Source organism: Periplaneta americana, chromosome 15 (assembly GCF_040183065.1).
Source record: "Periplaneta americana isolate PAMFEO1 chromosome 15, P.americana_PAMFEO1_priV1, whole genome shotgun sequence".
Lineage (NCBI taxonomy): Eukaryota > Metazoa > Arthropoda > Insecta > Blattodea > Blattidae > Periplaneta > Periplaneta americana.
In genome coordinates this window covers 132,017,076-132,044,490 of record NC_091131.1, presented here as the reverse complement: position 1 = coordinate 132,044,490, position 27,415 = coordinate 132,017,076, and the positions used below count along the sequence as shown (strand labels likewise).

Genomic DNA, 27,415 nt, shown 5'->3' with positions numbered 1-27,415 from the left:
TCCTGGGACCGTTAATTTTTTCGGTGTTCTCCCCGTACCTTAGGAATTTTAAACTGAAATAATATGCGTCGTATTCTTCTCTCAAACAATTAGTGCCTACTAGAGTTAATATATGGAATTACTTGACGAACCCCACTCCCCACTTTTCGCTCGCTGTACTCTAAAATGTTTTAATAATACGAGTAATTGTTACCCTTGAAAGAGTTCATATTTACATTCTGAAAGGTGCAAAAATAGTTTTTATTATATCTAATACTCGAAAGAATTCCGCCAAATCTTTCTACCAATAAACCCAGTTCCGCCGGTAAAAAAATCTTACCAAAATTAAGCTTGTAATAGGCTTTAAACCAGGCCTTCACAAACGGCGCTCATTGAGCGCTTCCGCTCCTTCGGAGCGGGAGAGTCGACTAACAGCTAGCCGGAAAGTTACGTCGGAATGACATAGACCTGTATAGGTAGAGGATAGTCCACACAGATATTGGTGTAGTGTGTATAATCAGTAGCTATTTCACTTTGCCTATCTACGGTTACATAATGGAGGAATCTAAAAGACGGAAAAGTGATCATCAGGCAAATTCTTTGAATATTGCATGGGAAAATGCTTATTTTTTTCACAGCAGCTGGCGTCAATACTTATCTGCCACAAAAGTTTGAAAGAAAGAGGAAAACATAATATAATGCGTCATTAGTAGTCCACACATACATACGATGGTTATGTTGGTGATGATCGCAGTAAAAAGGTTCGGGAGTTGAAAGTTGCATTATTACAGGAAGTAGGGTATGTTAGGCTTTAACAATTTAAATATCTCTCTTCAGGAAAAAGGCCAGCTCAGTGTTGATATGTTGAATAAATTACGGGATTTCAGTCGCAAACTTACACTTTTCGTAAGTCAGTTTCGGGAAGGAAATATGGCTCACTTTCGAACGATAGAAACTGCTCGTGATGAAGCCATGTTAAACGTTTATGTCCAAATATTAATTGAAATTCAAAATGAATTAAATTCTAAGATCTTGTCTTAATTGGAAAGAAGTTTAAAGTTATCATAATAAATTCCTTCAACACAAGTTGAAACAGTCTCATACGATTTACAGGTCGAACTGGTTGGCGCAGTTGGTATAGCGCTGGCCTTCCATGCCCAAGGTTGCGGGTTCGATTCCAGGCCAGGTCGATTGCATTTAAGTGTGCTTAAATGCGACAGGATCATGTCAGTAGATTACCGGCATGCAAAAGAACTTCTGCGGGACAAAATTCCGGCACACCGGAGACGCTGATATAACATCGGCAGTTGCGAGCGTCGTGAAATAAAACATAACATTTAACATTTAACGATTTACAGCTTGAAATTATTGATCTTCAATGTGACCTAAGGACTAAAAACCGTTTGAATAATACTACCAGCCTGGTTGAGTTTTACAAGACTAAACCTCAGAAATGATATCCACGACTACACAGGCTGCCTGTGAAAATGATTGTTACCTTTGTTTTAACATTTATATTCGTGAGCAACTGTTTTCTATAATCAACTTTAATAAAGGCAGGCATCAAATATCTGTAATTGATGTTTCATTACGATGAGTACTGTTCCTTTCTGCTGCCAACAGCATAAAACCTCGTTTTGATGTACTGATAAATAAAAATATAACAAAATGATTTTGTATATTTAAGTAGCTATAGAATTTCTATTATTTCTGCAAAATAAATAATTCTTTAATAATTAATAATAGTTCAAGATAGTTTCGTAAGCACTGAACAGGAATTCATTTTATGAACACTCGTACTAGTACTTCCCTTTTTGTACATTTTGTACGAGATCACCCCTTCTTCCACAAAGAGCAGCCATTATCTGCATTCCGCTCGCGAGCTGTGAGCCGATTCGGAGAGCGCAAACTTTGTGCAGGCCAGTGGCGTAGCGTCAATGTAAGCTAAAAAGCTCAGCTTCCCCAGTTAATAATAATTTCATAATAAACCTGCAATCTATGGACAAAATTATTTATTAATTTTAATAGAATTTATATTTACGTGTTAAATATTGTGATGCGGCAGCTCAGGATGTTTGTGATGCAGCAGTAAACAAGAAGCCTGCATACACCAGCTTCCAAGCGGACAGGTTTCTTACACTCATTCTTCTGTGTAACCCACCCCGCAGATTTTCCATCACTTTCTGACTAAACTACCCTGGTCGCAAGGCTCGCAGGAAGCTAGCTTTGACATTTAAAATAAGTAGTTTCCGAGTTATCCCTTTTCGTCAGTTATGTTCAGTTGAAGTGTTAGTGTGCATTGTGGCTGATATAATAAATAATGAATGAAATAACAGTTCCTGACACCACTTTACTTGAATTTTTTAGGACAGTTCTATTATCAAGATTGACTTACGAACAAAAGTGTGATCTAAAAAATACAAATGACCGACTCCCTTGCTGTCAATGAAGGACACAACCAAAAGAGAGACGCATACTTACTGTACGTACTGTATCTATTGACCGTTAATATTGTGATTCCTCTATGACAGGGAGTGAGCTAGTGTTATACTATACGTGTCTATTTGATGTGTAAACCGTGAAATCATATTTTACTACGTACCATTTGAGGTCATGCCTTATTGGTGTTACTTACGAGGTTCCAACCAATCTTCGACTGCTGACTTGACATTGACTACTCTTTATTTTAAGACTATATTTTTGTAATACGTGTTCTCATATTGCATGAAAGACAACTTGAATTAGCTTCTCCTGCCCAAAATTTCATGCTACGCCATTGGTGCAGGCCTGCTTTAAACTAACGCTACGAATATTTTTAATATAGTATTAAAACCCTTATTATCTCCTCTTCAAAGTCATATTATAAGCTTATACGAGCTCTAATATATACTAAAAATTCATGCTAATTACCTGTTAAATAAGAGCTGCAGTTGAGGTTCTAACACTTCTGAAAATCACACCACATTCAACATTTAATGCAGTTTCACAAATATCCTCAAGGTGGCGAAGAAGGAAAAAATCCTCAGCATAAAGGAGAAGCTGCCCTCTGTGATCGATGAAGAGAACTACTTCTATTTATTGTTCACAATTTCGTAACACAGTGGACTTTCCTAAGTTCGACAGAACAGAATTGAAAGTTCTGACCAATAAGGGTAGTGGGTATGGGAGGTGAAATGAATACAAATTCTTATTGGTTATCCATCAACGATTACAGTACTGTACTTGCATTTCCTGCCCGCCCAGATACTTGTGTATGCGCTTCTAGTACCACAGTGAGTTTCGACAGTTCCGCCTCACAAACGGCACAATTCTCAAATAGAAAAAGAAGAGTTCATTAATTTAGAATCAGTGATCAACATGTTTGTCCTAATCAAGAAAATATTCTGTTTTCCTTTAACAAAAGTATCACTACAAGACACAGGACCAATTTCCATTCAAATGGCAAACCCATTTCTTAGTGTCCGTATAGGAGCGTGTCTAATTCTCCTACGTAAGCAGTCGAACTATAGGATGTCGAACGTGATTTCTGTCGAACTTAAGAGCTTCCACTGTACTTGAAGGAATAATATGATACTGTGTAATTAATAGGGCTGAGAAAATGTATTGATTATAGGTTACGCTGCATTGTACGTTTACAAACTGTTTGTATGCACACTCGACTAGTTACTGTAGTAGCTGCTTGTACAGTCCGCTTCGTATGAATGAACTCAATAGAATTTACATTTACAGAATTATGTATGCTTTAAATTAATTAACTGGGAACAAATATTACATTTACAAAAAAAAAAAAACTCTTATATATTAAGTCAAACACAATTTCCCCGTGTTCTGAATTCAGTCATCCTATTATCTGTTCTTTGTTGGATTTTTGTTTCGGCATTCTGATACAACCTCACGTCACTTAAGCAGGTCTGTTACTGAGAAGAGTAGGATATTCACTCTCTCTCTCTCTGTTCCTTCAGAGAGTAGAGACACCCGACAACGCGACGCATTTTGTAAACAATGTATATAGAAATTATTTACTACCCTGATATCAATATCTTCTTCAGCTTTAGTAATTAGGGATACTGCGAAATTGGCATTCTTGCCTCTGAGATTGTTTACGAACCTTCCATCTGCAGGATAGGTTCCCTTCAAGCTCTTATATTCTAATAGCTGGATTAGTATTACAATTACCTGTACGTTCTGGTGACGCGAGAGATTCCAGAGAGTGAAACATATGGCGGATGTGGTGGTATCATGACCCTGTAACACAGTAAGTTTCAGTTCCAAGACAACATGACATTATACAGCAGTAGGAACATAATATTGCAATATCACTTCCTTGTTATAAGTGGTTCATCGAGAGACAAAATCGAGTTTCTCACTTGACTACAAGTAAAATGCCAATGCCAAAGATGGGCATTTCCCCTCTCGATGTGCGAACTCTACTCTCTACTTACAGTATTTTCACTGTAGGTACTTGTCTAAATAATATCGCAATATTTTCACGGAAGGTAATTGAAAACCTAACATTCTAAATGAGCTAAATGTCAATTTTTCAAATTTCATTTTATTCAACCAAAGGGAGGAACATCCATATGAGAATATTTATACTACATTATTGCCTTTGTCGTAACTTAATTGTAAGTGACTCATTTGTGCGCCAAAAGACGGTGTTAACAATAGAAGCACTCTCAACAATAGTACATATTCCTTCGGATTTCATCCAAAACATTAATTCGCGATGTGACCAGAGATGTTAAAATCGAGTATATAAAAAAAGAAACAAAGATGATGATGTAGGTATTTCAACATCCATTTCGCAGTGTGTTTTTCATCAATATCTCAGAAAGTTGATTTTGGCACTTAGCACATTTAGAATGTTAGGTTATCAATGTTTGTATGTATATGTGTCCATGAATGCTCTAAGTTCATTTTAATAACCGGGATATTCACTGCAACCATTATATCACAAAGATCTAAACAAAGGTCAGATTGCTTGTTAGTAAGTACATTAGAAGTTGACAAGCTCTGTTCTTAACCAAAATCCTAAGATGGGAAATGTGTAATTGCTTTTACAATAATTATTCTTTATAAATTGTATTTTGTCCCCACCTAATGTAATATTACAGAATTTACATACGTTACGTTCTCCTTTTGTTTAAAATAATTACTACCAAATGTTTCAATATGTGTATATGCTTTATAACGCATTGTTTTTGGTATTTTAAATGCTTATTGTACACACGCACAATGACAAACTACGCTCTTTAACTATTTTGAGGTCTCCGTTTCACAAAGTGAGTACTGGGCGGGTTTGTTGTTGTGAACGTTCTCCTAGCCGAGGCACCCTATACTCAATGTTTGGTAACTAGAATCACCTCCTTTACTGAATCGCGTACTGACTTGTAAACTTCGGCTAGTTACTAGTGACATATCAAATACATGAAATGTTAGTGAAGTGTCGGTATATTATTGTGGTAACCAAAATGTTTTTGATAGCCATGACTTGCTTGCAGACCCTCATTCAATGCCGAACAGATGGAAAAACTATTTTCGACAACTACTAAATGCACGTAGGCCAAATAGAAATGATCGGGACGAAATGCAAATACAAACTGCTGTGCCATTTATACCCGAACCCACACTTTCTGAAGTCGAAATTGCGATATGAAATCTGAAAAAGTACAAGTCTCCAGGTATCGATCAAATTCCGGCAGAATTAATACAAGAGGGTGGAACGCATTATTTAGCGAAATTTAAAAAAATTGTACTTGCTATTTGGGAAAAGGAAATTGTACCAGAATAATGGAAGGAGTCCATAATTTACCTGTATATAAGAAGGGGGAAGAGATTAACTGTAGTTACATTTCGAGGAATATCGCTTTTGTTCAATTTTTTTACTTGGTTATTTAACGACGCTGTATCAACTACGAGATTATTTAGTGTCGATGGGATAGGTGATCGCGAGATGGTATTTGGCGAGATGAGGCCGAGGATTCGCCATAGATTACCTGACATTTTCCTTATAGTTGGGGAAAACCTCGGAAAAACTCAACCAGGTTATCAGCCCAAACGGGAATCGAACCCTCGCCCGAACGCAACTCCGGATCGGCAGGCAAGCGCCTTGGCCGTCAGAGCAACACCGATGGCGTTTGTTGACGTCGTACAACATTTTGTCCAATAATATTTTGAGAAGATTAACTCCATAGTCGGCCTAGGTAGCGTAGTCGGTATAGCGCTGGCCTTCTGTGCTCGAGGTTGCGGGTTCGATCCCTGCCAAGGTCAATGGCATTTAAGTGTGCTTAAATGCGACAGGCTCATCTCTAAGCATAGTATTTCAGCTACGTCTGAGCTGGAATACAATTGCATACTCTCATACTGTATCTGACGTCACAGCCCAGGGATACGTCCCGCCTGATACAACATAGAACCGCATCTTACTCACGCTCACTCTAGTTTGTGTTGAAGCCGGAACACGGTTGAAGCTGTAGTCGGGTGGTCTAGTAGTAGGAAGAGATACTTCTTTTATATAAAATACGGTATAGCTTCATCTCAGATATTTCTCCGTTTCTTAAGGTATTCGAACCCAAGCGGTTGTGAGCGGCGAAGAGTATGATAGGTGTTTTGTTTTCAAAGACTGGCAGGCGGCAATTACATTAAGCCTAAGTGTGTGGGCACTCAACCCGAAGACGCGCGCAAGGCTGTTGAACTGTAGCGCAGCGTAGGCTCCCGAAGCGTGGGATTTCCTTGTCGAGGAACGCGCGCGATGTCTTTAGCCGAAACAAAAGTAGCGTCTTGAGAGCGCGTCACCACAGTAGGTATTTAAACGTGTGGCGAACCAAGACGCGCTCTCATACAATTCGCGGCCATTGAGCCGATCGTGGTGGTAAAGTGGAGACTTTGTATTTTCGAGTTTGTGACTTAATCGGGAAATAGTAGTGGTGATTTAATCAGGCGTTAGATAAAAGAAAAACGTTGCCGAGATTACGGAGAAGATAACAGCCAGTATTCCTTCGCTCATACTCACGTAGGGACCTTATCATAATAAACCAGATTAGTGGAACTTTACTCCTTGGTTTTTCTCATTGTGTTCGTGTGATCGACAAAAATCACAATAAAATCCTTCACCCACAAAACCACAGTGTCCCTGAAAAGAGATCATCTCCACCGTGGGACAGCATCGTGTATTGACGTCCCAGCTGAGCTAACCGATCTTTACTCTGTCGGCGACGCGGCAGAGGAAGGAGAGAGCAACCATCGTGATTGGCGCCCACGTGGACCAACACACACGCATTGACCGTCGCAAATGGCGCAACCAACGTGCGGCACAGATCAACCGTCGCACGGTCGTAATGAATGCTTTAAACCAGTGAAATGTAAAAGTCGTATTAGTTACTTCAGGTAACATTTGTATTTTGTGACGAGGTAAAATTCCGAAGACAAAAAGTTCCAAGTACGAAAGGCTGGAGGACTTAATTCAGGAATTCGGACCCAATAATAATTTACATTACATGTAAGTTGTGCAAAGTAGATATAAAAGTTGCAAGAAAACAGTGCATTGAAAGACACTGGAATACAAAAAGGCACAGAAATATGGTTGAACGTAACTCAAAACAAGCAGTACCATCAAACTCTGAGAGAGAGTACGATAAGAAATCCATGTTTTGCAGGGATCTATGTGCCATGATGGTGAATGCCAATATACCGCTTAATAAATTGAACAATAAACACTTTAGAAAATTTCTAGAAAAATACACGAAGGAACATATTCCAAGCGAGCCCCAACTCCATCAGTACTTTGTACCCATACTTCATGCAGAAAAAATGTTTGTCACGCAGGTAGGTCCTGGCCAACTTCGGGCTGTTGCGCCATTAGATGATAAAGTCAGTAGTTGCTCTACTTTTATTTCAGGTTGGATGTACTCTACGAACATGCAGTTAGAACATGTTTGTCTGTCTCTTTCTCTGCTGCATCACCTGGGTTCCACCTACTATATAGGCTATTTACCCGCAACTTGAGTCTTTTGGTAGCAGGAATACTAAGCTTACTCATGTCACTAGATTTACTGTATGTAAAAGAACTCCTGAGGGACAAAATTTCGGCACACCGGCGACGCTGATATAACCTCAGCAATTCTGAGCGTCGTTAATGTGGTTTTAGGTGTAATCAAATTTTTTGTATTCGACAGATATTGTAGGCAAATGGGAGTATAAGGCTACAGTATATCATATATTCATAGATTTCAAAAAGGCTTATGGCTCGGTTAAGAGATAAGTTTTATATAATATTCCTATTCAATTTGGTATTCCCGAGAAACTAGTGCGATTAATTAAAATGTGTCTCAGTGAAACGTAGACCTACATCAGAGTCCATATAGGCCAGTTTCTGTCAGATGCTTTTCCAATTCACTGCAGGCTAAAACAAGGAGATCCACTATCACCTTTACTTCTTAACTTTGCTCTAGAATATGCACTAAAAACCCAGGATAACAGACAGGGTTTGGAATTGAACAATAGGGGGAATTTTACTTGAAGCAAGTAAAGGGATAGTTTTTGAAGTAAATCTGGAAAAAACAAAGCACTACGTCTCGTGACCAGAACATAAGTTAGTACGAAATGGAAATATAAAACTAGGAAATGTATCCTTTGAGGTGGAAAAATTAAAATATCTTGGAGCAACAGTTACAAATATAAATGATACTCGAGAGAAAATTAAACGCAGAATAAATATGAGAAATGCCTGTCATTATTCGGTTGAGAAACTTTTATCATCCAGTCTGTTCTCAAAAAAAAAAAAAAAAACCCTGATGTTAGAATTTATAAAACAATTACAGTATATTACCGGTTGTCCTGTATGATTGTCGAACTTGGACTCTCACTTTGAGAGAGGAACAGATTTTAAGGTTGTTTGAATTAAGGTGCTTAGGAAAATATTTGGGGTTAAGAGGGATGAAGCTACAGGAGACTGGAGAAAGTTATACAGGGACATCATTTTATTTTTACTTGCATTTTTATTGTACCTGCATTTCTGAATGTACTTCACTCTCACCCCTTCACTAATGTCCTTGCTCCCGTCAGACACACAAACTTACGGCCGCTGTTGCATTCGAAGTCTTCAAGCAGTGAAGTAAACACTGCAGTGTATAGTGTGTTTCATAAATATGATTGCGTTTTCTATAGAAGAAAGAACCTATATTAATAATATCGTACTAAAAATTATATTCAAGAAAAGATAAATTACATTTCAGAGAATATGCTTCAAAATGTTTTTAATAATATGCGTACTGAATTGAAGCCTGCATTGTAACGAACGGCAACCATTTTCAGCAACTTGTTTAAAAATTCAGATTAGCTTTTTTTGAATTGAGGTGGCTAGAAGCAAAGGAATGCTAGTGACATTTGTAATAACATGAGTTAAGTGCATCCATTGTAAGCAAAAGTATCTAAAATTTTAGTGGCAAAGGGATATTTTAATCGCATCACACATTAAAATTTAAATAAAAAATTTCACCGATTTTACGAAAGCTTAAATATTTAAACCCCATTTTCTCAAAAGTAACTTAAGTGCACTTACAGCCCTTTACTTATGACCCCCTCAATTTAAATGCACTCTCTATATTGTATCATAACATCAATAATTAATATGCTAAATAAAGTAGACATTACATAACGAACATAGCAGCCTGAAAAGTTGACTTTTTGAAAAAAAAAAAAGTTACTACTCTACTGTATTTTGATAAATTCCGTAAAAGAGACGATCAAACTGAAAATCGTAATATCGTATCTCCCTACAACATAAATGGATACACTATTTTTCTCTCCTCCTATACCTAGTAAAATGATTTGTTTACATATTGCACTAGTAACATCAAACTCCTGTAATGGAAGGGGGAAACAGTGTTTCCGAGTATAGCCAGGTTAATGTTAAAAATGTTGGTAAAAATAAAGTGATGTCCCTGTATAATGTAGAGCTGTACGCATTTTATTCTTCACCCGACATACCTAGCTATTATATCTAGGAACATTAAATCCAGACGTTTGTGATTGGCAGGACATGTAACACTTATGGGCGAATCCAGAAATGCATATAAAGTGTTAGTTATGAGACCTAAGGGGGAAAAAAACTTTGGAGAGCCCGAGGCGTAGATGGGAGAATAATATTAACATCAATTTGAGGAAGGTGGAGTATGAGGGTGGAGACTGAATTACTCTTACTCAGGATAGGGAACGATGGCGGCAATGAACCTCCGGGTAGTCTAAACGCCATAAGTGATTAAATAAGTAATGGTTATCAATAGCATTAATTTAGATCTTATAATAAAAATTAGAAAAATTAAAATATTTTGCTGCCTGTGGCGGTCAGTGCATTTGAAAATAAGCTCTCGCCTTTATTTAAATCAATTTTTGTGTGAAGTGTGGAGAAGGTACAATACTTAATATGTCTAACCCAGATTGGATGTAAGCTTATAATATATTTTGCAAAGAAGGCATAGGCTATTGCACCGCATTGAAAGGATTGTGATGAACATAAACTCTCTGGCACAAAATGTAGGCCTATTATATATCCTATCTGAGCTGGACATATTAAGCATTGTGTCTTCCCTTCAGTTAAAACATATATATATATATATATATATATATATATATATATATATATATATATCCTCCCATTCACTATAGAAGTATCGCTGCGAGCTCATTTTCAAATACTTAGTATGCCATTGGTAACTCTAACGCTCTAACTACACACACAATGAGAATTCGTACCGGCGGTGCGGCTTGCCTTTCACCATTCAACTGCTCAGCAACAACTAAAGAACAAGCATCTATACAAAAAAAGTGACGTGGCTTGGGATTTCGGCACTACTGGTATTTGTAATAAGAGGATTTTCATTGGAGCCTTGGTCATTAGAAATGTTGTATGAACCCATTCCTAAATTAGCTTAGGCTTAATTTTCTAATATAATTATAGACTAATATGTTTGATTAAATACATTTTGTATGGTGCACAAACATTTTCGGTCAGACGAAAATGCAATATGGGTTTGAATCTAGATATGGAAGTTGTTAGGTCTGCAGGGTAGTTCTCATTATGAAATTGCCTAAATATAAATAAAATATGACTTTTGACAAATGCAAAATTTGGCGATAATATGGAAATCATAAAAGTATCCTGGCGCTGTCAGGGTCCGCCAGGCCTGAATTACACTCCTGACTATAATCTTTAAGTAGTGGACCTACAAATATAATACCATAATAATATATTAAATTATAACGGTAACGCGCAACGAAGTCGCTGGCACATCCTCCCCCCTCCTCGGGCGACGCTCGCAAGATGTCATTTTTCGGCCGCTCGGTAGCATTTAACTCAATTTATCTAGGCATCCACTTGATGTATCATATTCGCATTTGGTGTCGTTGTAAAGCGCTGAAAGAGATCCACCTAACAAAAAGAATATTTACTTTATTCAACGCGAAATTAATTTTATATAGCCTATTTTTTTCAGGATGAAAAATACACTTCTGAGATGCAACGCAATAGCGCTTATGAACGTAACAGGAAATGGCGAAAATGCCAACAAAGGTAAGAGTAAGTCAATAGGAAGTGAACAAAGCCAAAATCACCAATATCAAAGGATGTATGATTTGAGGCTTTCTCGGCGTTGGTTCGCTAATATGTTTTCGCGGGATATCAGCCGAGTTAAGATTTTGGAATGCTCACTTCCCTGAAGATGGCTGCAGAGATAGCAGTCGAAAGCTTGGAGCATTCCAAAATCTTAACTCGGCTGATATCCCGCGAAAACATATTAGCGAATATCAAAGGAGTTAAACAGCTTTACCGAGACGCTTAATAGTAGCACGATACGCATGCTCTACGTCACGCGTTATCTCATATGAAGTCCTGCATAGCCGAGCGGTAAGAATGCATTAACCTCAAAGCAAAAATGCTTGTTGCAGTTAATGCATTTTCTCCGTATTTCCAACAAAGAAAGAAAGGAAGAAAGAAAGAAAGAAAGAAAGAAAGAAAGAAAGAAAGAAAGAAAGAAAGAAAGAAAGAAAGAAAGAAAAAAGAAAGAAAGAAAGAAAGAAAGAAAGAAAGAAAGAAAGAAAGAAAGAAAGAAAGGAAGGAAGGAATAATTGATTTGTATTTACAGATTTTTAAACTTATATTGGGTAAGTGGCGCTTTGCTATCATTTTATAAAATTTTATCTTATGACTCTACCTCGAACATGAAGGTGTCCACTTCCTCTCGAATTTCTTCGTCAGTGAAGTCCGTCTCTTGCATCATAAGGTCGAGAAATGCGAGGCGTCTTTTACCTTCGTCGTCCTTTTTTTGTTTCTGCGCCTGTCTCCGTAACTTGATCACGGAATTTGTGAAGTTGTGCAATACAGCCAAGTTCTTCTTTTGTTTTCTTCCTAGTGCCGTGAGCCGGAAGATGAAGTCAGGATAAAACCAAGGCGTTGCTATACGGCAGAATACTACGTCCGCCATACTGCAACAGTACTGCTAATGTAACAATATATGTCGCGCATGCATAGCGAGGATCGCAGTCAAACGGCGTTTCCACTTTTGCAACTGCGCAGGAATAATGAGAGGCAACAGTTGCCACATGCGCAGGGCGAGAGGCAGGAATAAAATGTGTGCTCACGATCCCGGCTCAAGCAGGTCTCTGAGTCTCTCGCTCAATGTTGAATCCAGGTGAGGTACCGAGGGGGAATTTCCCTTCCGGCGATCATAGAGTTTCCCCCCGGCTCTATGTATTGTATTCCTATCAAAATCCAATGATGCCTCTAATCTAATTCGATTTTTAAATTTCCCACTACATTTAGTTAGAAAATAACTAGTATGGCAATTCTGGTTTAGCCGTGTGATTTTAAGAATGCTACAGAGTTGCCATACGACGACTATAGTCATACGCATACGACTATTTTGTCTAACTGTACGAGGTACGACGGAACTATATGTCGTATGTAATTTTGTACGACTATTTTACTGAAGGGACAAAATTATTTTGAAACATATGTTGGTCTATAATTAAAATAACATTAAAAATTAATCCGTTCCTTTTTAGACAAGTTTTCTTCATTCAGTATGCCCTGACTATTAAGGAAAAAAAATGCTTTAAAGGGATAGAAGATGCTTTGAAAATCAATACGGTGACTACGCTTGCCATGCAAGTCATAATTTGTCATCTTCAGCTCTAGTTTTCATGTACTACGCTGTTATGTGAAAGTAATAAGAGTTCAGAGATCTGCTAACTCCCTTGTTTGTTCACAGTGAAAGTATTTCATGAATGAAATAGTACCGCAGTAGGATTAAGAAGTCTAACGCGCCGAAATTATAGCGGTGTCGCATTTGAATTGACTGGAGGTGGATTCATTTGACATAATTAACAGCTGACGCATTGATTCATATTAAATATCTGCCGTTGCGCCGGCTAAAGATAAAATTTCTACTGACTTTCAATATAGTACCGGTCATGTTGTTTCTAACCAACATGCTTCACCGGAAATGACAGTGTTGTTGAAGAAATGGTGATTTGTTTGAATTATAAATGCCATTGTGGATGTGAACTATAAATAATTAGTAATATTACTGATTGGATGAGAAAATGGATGCTGATTTGTTTGAACGTTGAATGTCATTGTAGATGTGAACAATAATTAGTAATAGCTATTGTTAACTGGAACTAAAATTTAGAATTATACCGGTTGTCCCACTCGAAGGTAGCCTAGATAACATTAATTTCTTGTTACAAATATTTCAAGGATTTGAACCTCCTGAATCATGCCACTTTGTGTTCAGTTGTGTACAACGCTCAGAGAGGACATTTTCAGCACCTACTGTTACAATCTCATGGCACTTTTGTACTTTTTTGTGCTTGTACTTTCTTTAAACTAACGGGGCTACCTTCGAGTGGGACACACTGTATATAGGCCTATGAACCACTTTTTTTTTTGGTATTATGTGAAATATGTTTGCACACTATCTGTAAAAATAATAAGGGGAGAAATGTACAATTCTATTCTGAAGTGCGACACTTTTTATAAGTTGGTACGACGGTTGCATTTTCTTTATCTGGCAACCCTGGAATCCGACAACAATTGACATGTTGTGTGTTATAATTTTATAAGTTTGTTCCAGCACGGTTCGGAATGGATTCTGAACTACCTGTTCATGCGCAATAGCCCAGTGTGTGTTCCAACAAGACTAGAACTGATTCCGAACCGATACTGAACTCCCAGTTCCCTGTTCCAATGTCCTTTAGAACTCGTTGAACGAGTGAAATTGGTTATTGATTAAAAGCAGAACTGGGAATTCTGAACTGTTGACGCATGCGCAGATGGTTTTGAATTGAATTGAATTTACGGGAGGGGGCAATATGGCCCAGCACTGCGACCTGATACGGTCTATTGCGCTAACCCTCAAGCTAGGCGCATTGCCAAACCCACACCGGCTGACTACACTAAGGTTCGCTGCGTATCCAGGTGTCGAGCAGGCAATCCCTCTCGTCCCTAGGCCAGCCCCATCCGTGCGTCGCTAGCTGGCGCTCGGGGAATGCTATGGAATGATGACGGAATGGAGAAATGGTGACGGAATGATGTAAATGCCTAATATGGGGAAAAACGGGAGAACCCCGAGAAAAATCTCAACTGTGACCTTGTCCGCTACAAGTGTCACTATGGATTTTTCAATGAAAAATCCCAGACCTGACCGGGACTCGAACTCGGGCCGCCTGCGTAACAGGTCAGGAAAAAAAAATAGTCGATCGTGAGTGCTTTGGAAGATGATAGTGATATATTTTATGAGAATTAAGTTCGGAAGATGAATATAATTTTAATATGAGAAGAAACTGACATGAATTAGGCCCTCTCCAAAAAACTTACAAAATTTTAAAATCTGGATTAGACAGAAAACTAATAAATTCTGCTGAAGAATATTACATTATCAAACAAATTCAAAAAGATAGTTGTGTTCTCAACGAAAATCTAGTTCAGATCCGAAACCCCTTATATAACCTCTAGACGCAGTCCCAATCACAACCTAATATCCTTCCGCGTTAAAATGTTCAACGTAAGAATCACAGGTCGTCCGCGTCACATTAGTCAACAGGATGCATCGCAACTAGGTCAGCCATAATTCATCGTAAGTATGTTCATGCAATTATAATAATTTCTCGTAACCAACACCTCATACATTTTGATATTTATACTTCATTACAGATAAAAACCAATCCCACAAAATTGATTCAATGAAATTGTCGTCACAGATAACCCAGTGCTGCACACGCGGTCTTAAATGTGAGTATTCCGATCACAATTTTTATCATTTGTAATATATAAGATTTTTCATCCAAAATTGATTATATGATAATCAATAAATTTCAGAACACTTCACTATAAAAACGAGTGATGAATCATTGAGACCAAGACTCGCAACAAAATATTCAACTAATGAAAGCTATTATGAAATTTAAAGAGGAACCAAATAGTTTTTATCATCAAATGTTCATTATATGAGTACAATGAGAGGAGTTCGACCGGCACCGTGGATCGTGTCCCGGCATAGCTCAGTTGGAAAGAGCCCTCAGCGCGCAGAGCTGAGAGGTCCCGGGTTCGATTCCCGGTGCCGGAACGAATTTTTCTCGATTTAATGGTGATAAGTTTTTATCATGTTTGTAATTTTATAATGTTATAATTTAAACATAAGACAAACAGGTCAGCTACAATTTTATCATTATACATTAAATTTCATACCTGTATTTTAAATTTTAGATCGTTAATCATCACAAATCTATCATAAATAGTTGTTCAGCATTATATTATAGGTTGTGTTTTAATCAGTTTGTACATATTCCACAACAAGACATAAGAAATGTACAAGATATTGTATGGAAAATGCGTGATGATGCCCGAAGGGCGAAAACGTTTGCTTAAATTTTCATAATACCAATGACCATTTACATATGTAAATGTCATTAATGTTTTTAATTTGTTATGTCAATTAGACTGAACTTCAAATAAAACAATATTATATTATATTAAGTAAAAAAAAATTAAAGAACCGAGTTGGCCACACTGACAGTCTTATATTAATAAACACAAAACTGTCAGGATTCAGATAGGTTCTTTCTTATTGCGTGTGTTTAAGTGAAACTTAGTGCCTAGACAGAACTCATCAAAGAGTCAGTTCTCTTATATGACATTTGCTTTCAGAATTCCCGGGGACGACGGAAAAATTATTTTCTGCCATCAATGAAATGAAAAATGTAAACAAGTTTAGCCATGCCACTCTGTTCGTGTGAAGCATTCCTTATCCGTTTTCAAACTGATATTAACTGGCAAAAGACACATTTTGAGAGTGAATAGTTTGGAAAATATGATTGCTATATATTGTAAAACAGATTATGAATGAAAGTAGTTTTTTATTTTTACTTAACTTTCGTTTACTGGGGAAAAAAAATAAATAAATTTTTGAGAGCCTATTATATGTATTACCCCATATCCCAACAAATTTTTCCCAACCACAATTTTTCCCAATATACTAGCTCCCGAAACCTATTTTCTTAATACCAATTTCCCGAAGCATTTTATCCCACTGTCCGTACTTCCCAGTATTTTTGGTCCCCAAAATCTACTTTTCCCAATACATTTTTTTTATGTTTCCCAATACGGGGTTTCAAGATTTACGAAATAAAGTAGTGATTAATGTGTGCTTTTATTTACAAAATTCTGAAAAAATTATAATACAAAATTGTGTCCCAATGTCCGTAGATAATCATCCAGCCGTTCTTCTTCTCTGAAGATGGTATACTCATTAACAATATTTTGAATACGAGCTTAAATGCGGATCCACTTCTTTTTTGGTTTCTTGCGTACCGCTTGACCTAATTCCATCTGTGTAATCGTTGTCTCTGTATCAGCTTGTTCTTTAATGAATTAATTAAAAAACCCATAAACTGATGGATGGTGTTTGCCGACTACAATCATAAATCGGTTATGCCACCCTTCGCTTATGTTGTTCGTGCGGTGGAGGCCCAGCAACGTCTCCTCGTAAGCGATCCAACTCTCGGGAGGATAGCGTGGGGGTAATGCAGCCCTGCGACCTCTTCGCGGACGTTCTCTAATATATGTATGATCAAAATAGTCCATAATAGGAAGAAGCTCATTTGGGACAATTGATTCAATTCTTTAGAACGCAGTTATGATGTCCTCAACTGGCACAAAAGCTAAACTAAAAAGTATATGCACACCCTTCTTCACAGCTCTATCTTCTGGATCACTGTATCCTACTTGTAAGCCTATTCTTTCCTGAACACCGATTGTCCTAAGTGAAAAAGACAACACGATATACGAGCCTGAGTGAATTAGAACGAACTGCATTGATGATTGCAACTTCAAAATCGACCATTATTCTCGTAGACTGCATATACTGTAGTAATCCTCTTCACCTTGCCTCTTATTTCACTGCCGTGAAGACTGCCGTATATAAGTTCTCTTTTTTCCGGTCAATAGAGAGAATATAAATGGGAGGGATATCTCAAGGTATTGTGTAAGTTGTTGCCCCTGCCTCTTTACGATTCCAATTATCGTAAATATTTGCGAAAAAATAAGTGGAGAAGCTTTGAAGGTGCCATTAACAAATCAAATTTCGATCTATATAAAAGTTCCAAATTCTGTCTTGTTCCGAAAACAATTATTCGATCGTCTCCCAATTGCAGATCTTCTTCGTGTTCCTCCAATAAATCAAAAATAAGAAAACTGTCCTTATTGATAATTCTCTTACATTGATAGTTATTCGTACAGATCTACAATGGAAGTAGGATTCCGTGGTTGTCCTCTCCTACGTTCACGTCGCAAAGCTTCTTTTAAGTTCTCTATTTCTGGAAGTTGACTAAAAGAACAACCGATGGCACTCTTGATAATTCTGTACGAAGAATTTGTGCTGATGGGATCTCTGAATAAGCAGCTGCCTTTCTCTTCAAATTGCTGACAGTTGACTCTGGTTGTAAACTCTCCTGGTTTAGCGTGTTGACATGATTACCTTCCTTCAAAACATTGATAGAATTTTCTTTACCTTGAGTGATCACAGTGCCCCTGCATTCATTTTTGTGAGTACAGACCAGTAACCTTTTTCGTTCTTTGTATCCCTTCTGTGATATATGAAACCATGTAGTAGTAATTTCTTACCACCTCTCGATAACACAAGAAATTAGGTCCATCCATTTTTAAATCGGAAATAAAACATGTAACTATAGTTACCATCAATAAAGAAGAATACAGTAGAAGAAAGGAATCGGGTAATAAAGAAGAAACTTGTAACAATAGTCACCATCAATAAAAAAGAATACAATAGAAGAAAGGAACCGAGTAATAAAGAAGAAACTTGTAACTAATAGTTGCCATCAATAAAAAAGAATACAATAGAAGAAAGGAATCGAGTAATAAAGAAGAAACTTGTAATTAATAGTCACCATCAATAAAAAAGAATACAATAGAAGAAAGGAACCGAGTAATAAAGAAGAAACTTGTAACTAATAGTTGCCATCAATAAAAAAGAATACAATAGAAGAAAGGAACCGAGTAATAAAGAAGAAACTTGTAACTAATAGTTGCCATCAATAAAAAAGAATACAATAGAAGAAAGGAATCGAGTAATAAAGAAGAAACGTGTAACTAATAGTTGTCATCAATAAAAAAGAATACAATAGAAGAAAGGAACCGAGTAATAAAGAAGAAACTTGTAACTAATAGTCACCATCAATAAAAAAGAATACAATAGAAGAAAGGAACCGAGTAATAAAGAAGAAACTTGTAACTGATAGCTGCCATCAATAAAAAAGAATACAATAGAAGAAAGGAATCGAGTAATAAAGAAGAAACTTGTAACTAATAGTTAGCATCAATAACAAAGAATACAATAAAAGAAAGGAATCGAGTAATAAAGAAGAAACTTCTAACTAATAGTCACCATCAATAAAAAAGAATACAATAGAAGAAAGGAATCGAGTAATAAAGAAGAAACTTGTAACTAATAGTCACCATCAATAAAAAAGAATACAATAGAAGAAAGGAATCGAGTAATAAAGAAGAAACTTGTAACTAATAGTTGCCATCAATAAAAAAGAATACAATAGAAGAAAGGAACCGAGTAATAAAGAAGAAACTTGTAACTAATAGATGTCATCAATAAAAAAGAATACAATAGAAGAAAGGAACCGAGTAATAAAGAAGAAACTTGTAACTAATAGTTGTCATCAATAAAAAAGAATACAATAGAAGAAAGGAACCGAGTAATAAAGAAGAAACTTGTAACTAATAGTCACCATCAATAAAAAAGAATACAATAGAAGAAAGGAACCGAGTAATAAAGAAGAAACTTGTAACTGATAGCTGCCATCAATAAAAAAGAATACAATAGAAGAAAGGAATCGAGTAATAAAGAAGAAACTTGTAACTAATAGTTAGCATCAATAACAAAAAATACAATAGAAGAAAGGAATAGAGTAATAAAGAAGAAACTTGTAACTAATAGTCACCATCAATAAAAAAGAATACAATAGAAGAAAGGAACCGAGTAATAAAGAAGAAACTTGTAACTGATAGCTGCCATCAATAACAAAGAATACAATAGAAGAAAGGAATCGAGTAATAAAGAAGAAACTGGTAACTAATAGTTAGCATCAATAACAAAGAATACAATAGAAGAAAGGAATCGAGTAATAAAGAAGAAACTTGTAACTAATAGTCACCATCAATAAAAAAGAACACAATAGAAGAAAGGAATCGAGTAATAAAGAAGAAACTTGTAACAATAGTCACCATCAATAAAAAAGAATACAATAGAAGAAAGGGATCGAGTAATAAAGAAGAAACTTGTAATTAATAGACACCATCAATAAAAAAGAATACGTAACTAATAGTCACCATCAATAAAAAAGAACACAATAGAAGAAAGGAATCGAGTAATAAAGAAGAAACTTGTAACAATAGTCACCATCAATAAAAAAGAATACAATAGAAGAAAGGAATCGAGTAATAAAGAAGAAACTTGTAATTAATAGTCACCATCAATAAAAAAGAATACAATAGAAGAAAGGAATCGAGTAATAAAGAAGAAACTTGTAACTAATAGTTGTCATCAATAAAAAAGAATACAATAGAAGAAAGGAACCGAGTAATAAAGAAGAAACTTGTAACTAATAGTTGTCATCAATAAAAAAGAATACAATAGAAGAAAGGAACCGAGTAATAAAGAAGAAACTTGTAACTAATAGTCACCATCAATAAAAAAGAATACAATAGAAGAAAGGAACCGAGTAATAAAGAAGAAACTTGTAACTAATAGTTAGCATCAATAACAAAGAATACAATAGAAGAAAGGAATCGAGTAATAAAGAAGAAACTTGTAACTAATAGTTAGCATCAATAACAAAGAATACAATAGAAGAAAGGAATCGAGTAATAAAGAAGAAACTTGTAACTAATGGTTAGCATCAATAACAAAGAATACAATAGAAGAAAGGAACCGAGTAATAAAGAAGAAACTTGTAACTAATAGTTAGCATCAATAACAAAGAATACAATAGAAGAAAGGAATCGAGTAATAAAGAAGAAACTTGTAACTAATAGTTAGCATCAATAACAAAGAATACAATAGAAGAAAGGAACCGAGTAATAAAGAAGAAACTTGTAACTAATAGTTAGCATCAATAACAAAGAATACAATAGAAGAAAGGAACCGAGTAATAAAGAAGAAACTTGTAACTGATAGCTGCCATCAATAAAAAAGAATACAATAGAAGAAAGGAATCGAGTAATAAAGAAGAAACTTGTAACTAATAGTTAGCATCAATAACAAAGAATACAATAGAAGAAAGGAATCGAGTAATAAAGAAGAAACTTGTAACTAATAGTTAGCATCAATAACAAAGAATACAATAGAAGAAAGGAACCGAGTAATAAAGAAGAAACTTGTAACTGATAGCTGCCATCAATAAAAAAGAATACAATAGAAGAAAGGAATTGAGTAGTAAAGAAGAAACTTGTAACTAATAGTTAGCATCAATAACAAAGAATACAATAGAAGAAAGGAATCGAGTAATAAAGAAGAAACTTGTAGCTAATAGCATCAATAACAAAGAATACAATAGAAGAAAGGAACCGAGTAATAAAGAAGAAACTTGTAACTGATAGTTGCCATCAATAAAAAAGAATACAATAGAAGAAAGGAACCGAGTAATAAAGAAGAAACTTGTAACTGATAGTTGCCATCAATAAAAAAGAATACAATAGAAGAAAGGAACCGAGTAATAAAGAAGAAACTTGTAACTGATAGTTGCCATCAATAAAAAAGAATACAATAGAAGAAAGGAACCGAGTAATAAAGAAGAAACTTGTAACTGATAGTTGCCATCAATAAAAAAGAATACAGTAGAAGAAAGGAACCGAGTAATAAAGAAGAAACTTGTAACTGATAGTTGCCATCAATAAAAAAAAATACAATAGAAGAAAGGAATCGAGTAATAAAGAAGAAACTTGTAACTAATAGTTAGCATCAATAAGAAAGAATACAATAGAAGAAAGGAATAGAGTAATAAAGAAGAAACTTGTAACTAATAGTCACCATCAATAAAAAAGAATACAATAGAAGAAAGGAACCGAATAATAAAGAAGAAACTTGTAACTGATAGCTGCCATCAATAACAAAGAATACAATAGAAGAAAGGAATCGAGTAATAAAGAAGAAACTTGTAACTAATAGTTAGCATCAATAACAAAGAATACAATAGAAGAAAGGAATCGAGTAATAAAGAAGAAACTTGTAACTAATAGTCACCATCAATAAAAAAGAATACAATAGAAGAAAGGAATCGAGTAATAAAGAAGAAACTTGTAACAATAGTCACCATCAATAAAAAAGAATACAATAGAAGAAAGGAATCGAGTAATAAAGAAGAAACTTGTAATTAATAGTCACCATCAATAAAAAAGAATACAATAGAAGAAAGGAATCGGGTAATAAAGAAGAAACTTGTAACTAATAGTTGTCATCAATAAAAAAGAATACAATAGAAGAAAGGAACCGAGTAATAAAGAAGAAACTTGTAACTAATAGTCACCATCAATAAAAAAGAATACAATAGAAGAAAGGAACCGAGTAATAAAGAAGAAACTTGTAACTGATAGCTGCCATCAATAACAAAGAACACAATAGAAGAAAGGAATCGAGTAATAAAGAAGAAACTTGTAATTAATAGTCACCATCAATAAAAAAGAATACAATAGAAGAAAGGAATCGAGTAATAAAGAAGAAACTTGTAACTAATAGTTAGCATCAATAACAAAGAATACAATAGAAGAAAGGAATCGAGTAATAAAGAAGAAACTTGTAACTAATAGTTAGCATCAATAACAAAGAATACAATAGAAGAAAGGAACCGAGTAATAAAGTAGAAACTTGTAACTGATAGCTGCCATCAATAAAAAAGAATACAATAGAAGAAAGGAATCGAGTAATAAAGAAGAAACTTGTAACTAATAGTTAGCATCAATAACAAAGAATACAATAGAAGAAAGGAATCGAGTAATAAAGAAGAAACTTGTAACTAATAGTTAGCATCAATAAAAAAGAATACAATAGAAGAAAGGAACCGAGTAATAAAGAAGAAACTTGTAACTAATAGTTACCATCAATAAAAAAGAATACAATAGAACAAAGGAACCGAGTAATAAAGAAGAAACTTGTAACTAATAGTTACCATCAATAACAAAGAATACAATAGAAGAAAGGAATCGAGTAATAAAGAAGAAACTTGTAACTAATAGTTAGCATCAATAAAAAAGAATACAATAGAAGAAAGGAATCGAGTAATAAAGAAGAAACTTGTAACTGATAGCTGCCATCAATAAAAAAGAATACAATAGAAGAAAGGAATCGAGTAATAAAGAAGAAACTTGTAACTAATAGTTACCATCAATAAAAAAGGATACAATAGAAGAAAGGAACCGAGTAATAAAGAAGAAACTTGTAACTAATAGTTACCATCAATAAAAAAGAATACAATAGAAGAAAGGAATCGAGTAATAAAGAAGAAACTTGTAACTAATGGTTACCATCAATAAAAAAGAATACAATAGAAGAAAGGAATCGAGTAATAAAGAAGAAACTTGTAACTAGTAGTTACCATCAATAACAAAGAATACAATAGAAGAAAGGAACCGAGTAATAAAGAAGAAACTTGTAACTAATAGTTACCATCAATAAAAAAGAATACAATAGAAGAAAGGAACCGAGTAATAAAGAAGAAACTTGTAACTAATAGTTACCATCAATAACAAAGAATACAATAGAAGAAAGGAACCGAGTAATAAAGAAGAAACTTGTAACTAATAGTTAGCATCAATAACAAAGAATACAATAGAAGAAAGGAATCGAGTAATAAAGAAGAAACTTGTAACTAATAGTTAGCATCAATAACAAAGAATACAATAGAAGAAAGGAACCGAGTAATAAAGTAGAAACTTGTAACTGATAGCTGCCATCAATAAAAAAGAATACAATAGAAGAAAGGAACCGAGTAATAAAGAAGAAACTTGTAACTGATAGCTGCCATCAATAAAAAAGAATACAATAGAAGAAAGGAATCGAGTAATAAAGAAGAAACTTGTAACTGATAGCTGCCATCAATAAAAAAGAATACAATAGAAGAAAGGAACCGAGTAATAAAGAAGAAACTTGTAACTGATAGCTGCCATCAATAAAAAAGAATACAATAGAAGAAAGGAACCGAGTAATAAAGAAGAAACTTGTAACTAATAGTTACCATCAATAAAAAAGAATACAATAGAAGAAAGGAATCGAGTAATAAAGAAGAAACTTGTAACTAATAGTTACCATCAATAAAAAAGAATACAATAGAAGAAAGGAATCGAGTAATAAAGAAGAAACTTGTAACTAATAGTCACCATCAATAAAAAAGAATACAATAGAAGAAAGGAACCGAGTAATAAAGAAGAAACTTGTAACTGATAGCTGCCATCAATAAAAAAGAATACAATAGAAGAAAGGAATCGAGTAATAAAGAAGAAACTTGTAACTAATAGTCACCATCAATAAAAAAGAATACAATAGAAGAAAGGAACCGAGTAATAAAGAAGAAACTTGTAACTGATAGCTGCCATCAATAAAAAAGAATACAATAGAAGAAAGGAATCGAGTAATACAGAAGAAACTTGTAACTAATAGTTACCATTAATAACAAAGAATACAATAGAAGAAAGGAATCGAGTAATAAAGAAGAAACTTGTAACTAATAGTTAGCATCAATAACAAAGAATACAATAGAAGAAAGGAACCGAGTAATAAAGAAGAAACTTGTAACTAATAGTTAGCATCAATAACAAAGAATACAATAGAAGAAAGGAATCGAGTAATACAGAAGAAACTTGTAACTAATAGTTACCATCAATAATAAAGAATACAATAGAAGAAAGGAATCGAGTAATAAAGAAGAAACTTGTAACTAATAGTTAGCATCAATAACAAAGAATACAATAGAAGAAAGGAACCGAATAATAAAGAAGAAACTTGTAACAATAGTCACCATCAATAAAAAAGAATACAATAGAAGAAAGGAATCGAGTAATACAGAAGAAACTTGTAACTAATAGTTACCATCAATAAAAAAGAAAACAATAGAAGAAAGGAATCGAGTAATACAGAAGAAACTTGTAACTAATAGTTACCATCAATAAAAAAGAATACAATAGAAGAAAGGAATCGTAATAAAGTATAAACTTGTAATTAATAGTCACCATCAATAAAAAAGAATACAATAGAAGAAAGTAACCGAGTAATAAAGAATAAACTTGTAACTAATAGTCACCATCAATAAAAAAGAATACAATAGAAGAAAGGAACCGAGTAATAAAGAAGAAACTTGTAACTGATAGCTGCCATCAATAAAAAAGAATACAATAGAAGAAAGGAATCGAGTAATACAGAAGAAACTTGTAACTAATAGTTACCATCAATAACAAAGAATACAATAGAAGAAAGGAATCGAGTAATAAAGAAGAAACTTGTAACTAATAGTTAGCATCAATAACAAAGAATACAATAGAAGAAAGGAATCGTGTAATAAAGAAGAAACTTGTAACTAATAGTTAGCATCAATAACAAAGAATACAATAGAAGAAAGGAACCGAGTAATAAAGAAGAAACTTGTAACTGATAGCTGTCATCAATAAAAAGAATACAATAGAAGAAAGGAACCGAGTAATAAAGAAGAAACTTGTAACTAATAGTTGTCATCAATAAAAAAGAATACAATAAAAGAAAGGGTTCGAGTAATAAAGAAGAATCTTGTAACTAATAGTTGCCATCAATAAAAAAGAATACAATAAAAGAAAGGAATCGAGTAATAAAGAAGAAACGTGTAACTAATAGTTGCCATTAATAAAAAAAGAATACAGTAGAAGAAAGAAACAGAGTAATAAAGAAGAAACTTGTAACTAATAGTTACCATCAATAATAAAGAATACAATAGAAGAAACGAATCGAGTAATAAAGAAGAAACTTGTAACTAATAATTACCATCAATAAAAAAGAATACAATAGAAGAAACGAATCGAGTAGTAAAGAAGAAACTTGCAACTAATAGTTACCACCAATAAAAAAGAATATCTGGTTAGGGAGAGATGGATATTGGTAAAAATGTAATGGGAAAAATACGAGTTGGGAAAAATTAAGTGTGGGAAAAGACGTTTGGGAACAGTGAATTAGGAAGAGTATGGAGGAATGTATTATACTATTTTAAGTGCCTATTGTATTATTTTACAAGATTATTTTAGATGCCTAAACATACATTGTTAGTGCCCTAAAATCCCAGGTCTATTAATCAGTTACAATAATGAAAACAGCTGCGATAGGAACAGCCATACCATCAAGTATTGACACTGCTTTTCGAATTGGGTTCAAATTCTGCTATAGGTTATGCGAACACATGGAAACGAGACATGCGCAAGAGAAGTTGCAACCTTCTATTGCCACGGCAACAGCGTATGTGCATCTCAGCCTCTACTTTGCCTCTACTCCGTGCAGTTGCAAAAGTGGTAACGCCGCTACTAAGCACGTACCTGCGCACTGCGCGGACATACGCCGAGTCACTGTTCTTCTGTGCATCGACTGCAACGCCCATTGCTGTTTCTGTAAGCAATACATTTGAGTTATAGTGTTGATGTTCTTGTAACAGAAATTTCAAAACAAACAGTTATGAAAATTGTTAAATTTAATATATAATTGTTTTGTTAATTTAATACTACATATAGTAATCAAAATTATATCCCAACACTAAAGTATTTTCACAAAATTTAGTTTGCAAAAATTAAACTGGATGGAATGTCAAAGGAAATTATGAGCGAAACTAAAAGGGACCCGTTAAGTTTGTGTGTCTGTGTGTATATATATATATATATATATATATATATATATATATATATATATATATATATATTATTGGGTTATTTTACGACGCTGTATCAACATCTAGGTTATTTAGCGTCTGAATGGTATGAAGGTGATAATGCCGGTGAAATGAGTCCGGGGTCCAGCACCGAAAGTTACCCAGCATTTGCTCGTATTGGGTTGAGGGAAAACCCCGGAAAAAACCTCAACCAGGTAACTTACCCCAACCGGGATTCGAACCCGGGCCACCTGGTTTCGCAGCCAGACGCCCTGACCGTTACTCCACAGGTGTGGACTGTATAATATTACTGTGCTGGCAAAAGTACAATAACACAAAATAGTTTTTATGCTGCAGATTTGAAAACGAATGAATTTACTACTGAAAGATAACCAAACACAACACTTTCTTATCAGTTCAATGGAAAAGGATACCAATAAATATCGATAAAAATATACAGAACAGACTCCTAATCCTACTCATGAATATGAGAGGAATGGATTTTTATTGATGATAGCCATACCAGTGCGCCGTGCTGTTACAAATAAATAACAATGACTTCAATATAGTATATTTTCAAATATAACTTTGTTATTACTTAGCGAAAAATTATCGTACTATAAGTAAATAATTTGCTCGAGAATTGTTTTCAGAAGTGTATTTAAAATTATGAATGTAACTGTTATTGTCATGCAATACTTTCTGAAGTTGTCCAACCAATTCTACTTTTAAGCTTGGTACTGTAGTCTATTAGATCTAACAGACAATTGGCCAGCGTCTGGAACAAAATATAGGTTGTAAGAACGGAGAGCTGGAAGAGGGCTTCCAATTAAAATAATGATGTCTCTCTTTGAACTTTAAATGTTGGCATGAAATTGTCTTCGTGTATTTCTTATGCACTAAAAGGATTCCATTTGGAATAAGGTGCTGTACTGTCTTACTATATTAGTTAAAAAGTGTGTTGACAACGGTTGTACTCCGA

General features: G+C 34.8%; 2 protein-coding genes across 2 annotated transcripts in view; both read right to left on the bottom strand.

Annotated features, from left to right (window-relative positions):
- Nucleotides 1-2,960, bottom strand: part of LOC138715736 (uncharacterized) — a 70,621-nt gene extending 67,661 nt beyond the window's left edge. The window contains exon 1 of the mRNA XM_069848792.1: nt 2,890-2,960. The gene's annotated coding sequence lies outside the window, so the exon portion shown is untranslated. The remainder of the gene's footprint in view (nt 1-2,889) is intronic.
- Nucleotides 1-27,415, bottom strand: part of LOC138715341 (cytochrome P450 4C1-like) — a 100,678-nt gene that overhangs the window by 13,106 nt on the left and 60,157 nt on the right. The window contains exons 6-8 of the mRNA XM_069848156.1: nt 26,108-26,177; nt 12,189-12,459; nt 4,156-4,224 (exon numbers count right to left, since the gene is read on the bottom strand). Coding sequence (XP_069704257.1) covers nt 4,156-4,224; nt 12,189-12,459; nt 26,108-26,177 — 410 coding nt within the window. The remainder of the gene's footprint in view (nt 1-4,155; nt 4,225-12,188; nt 12,460-26,107; nt 26,178-27,415) is intronic.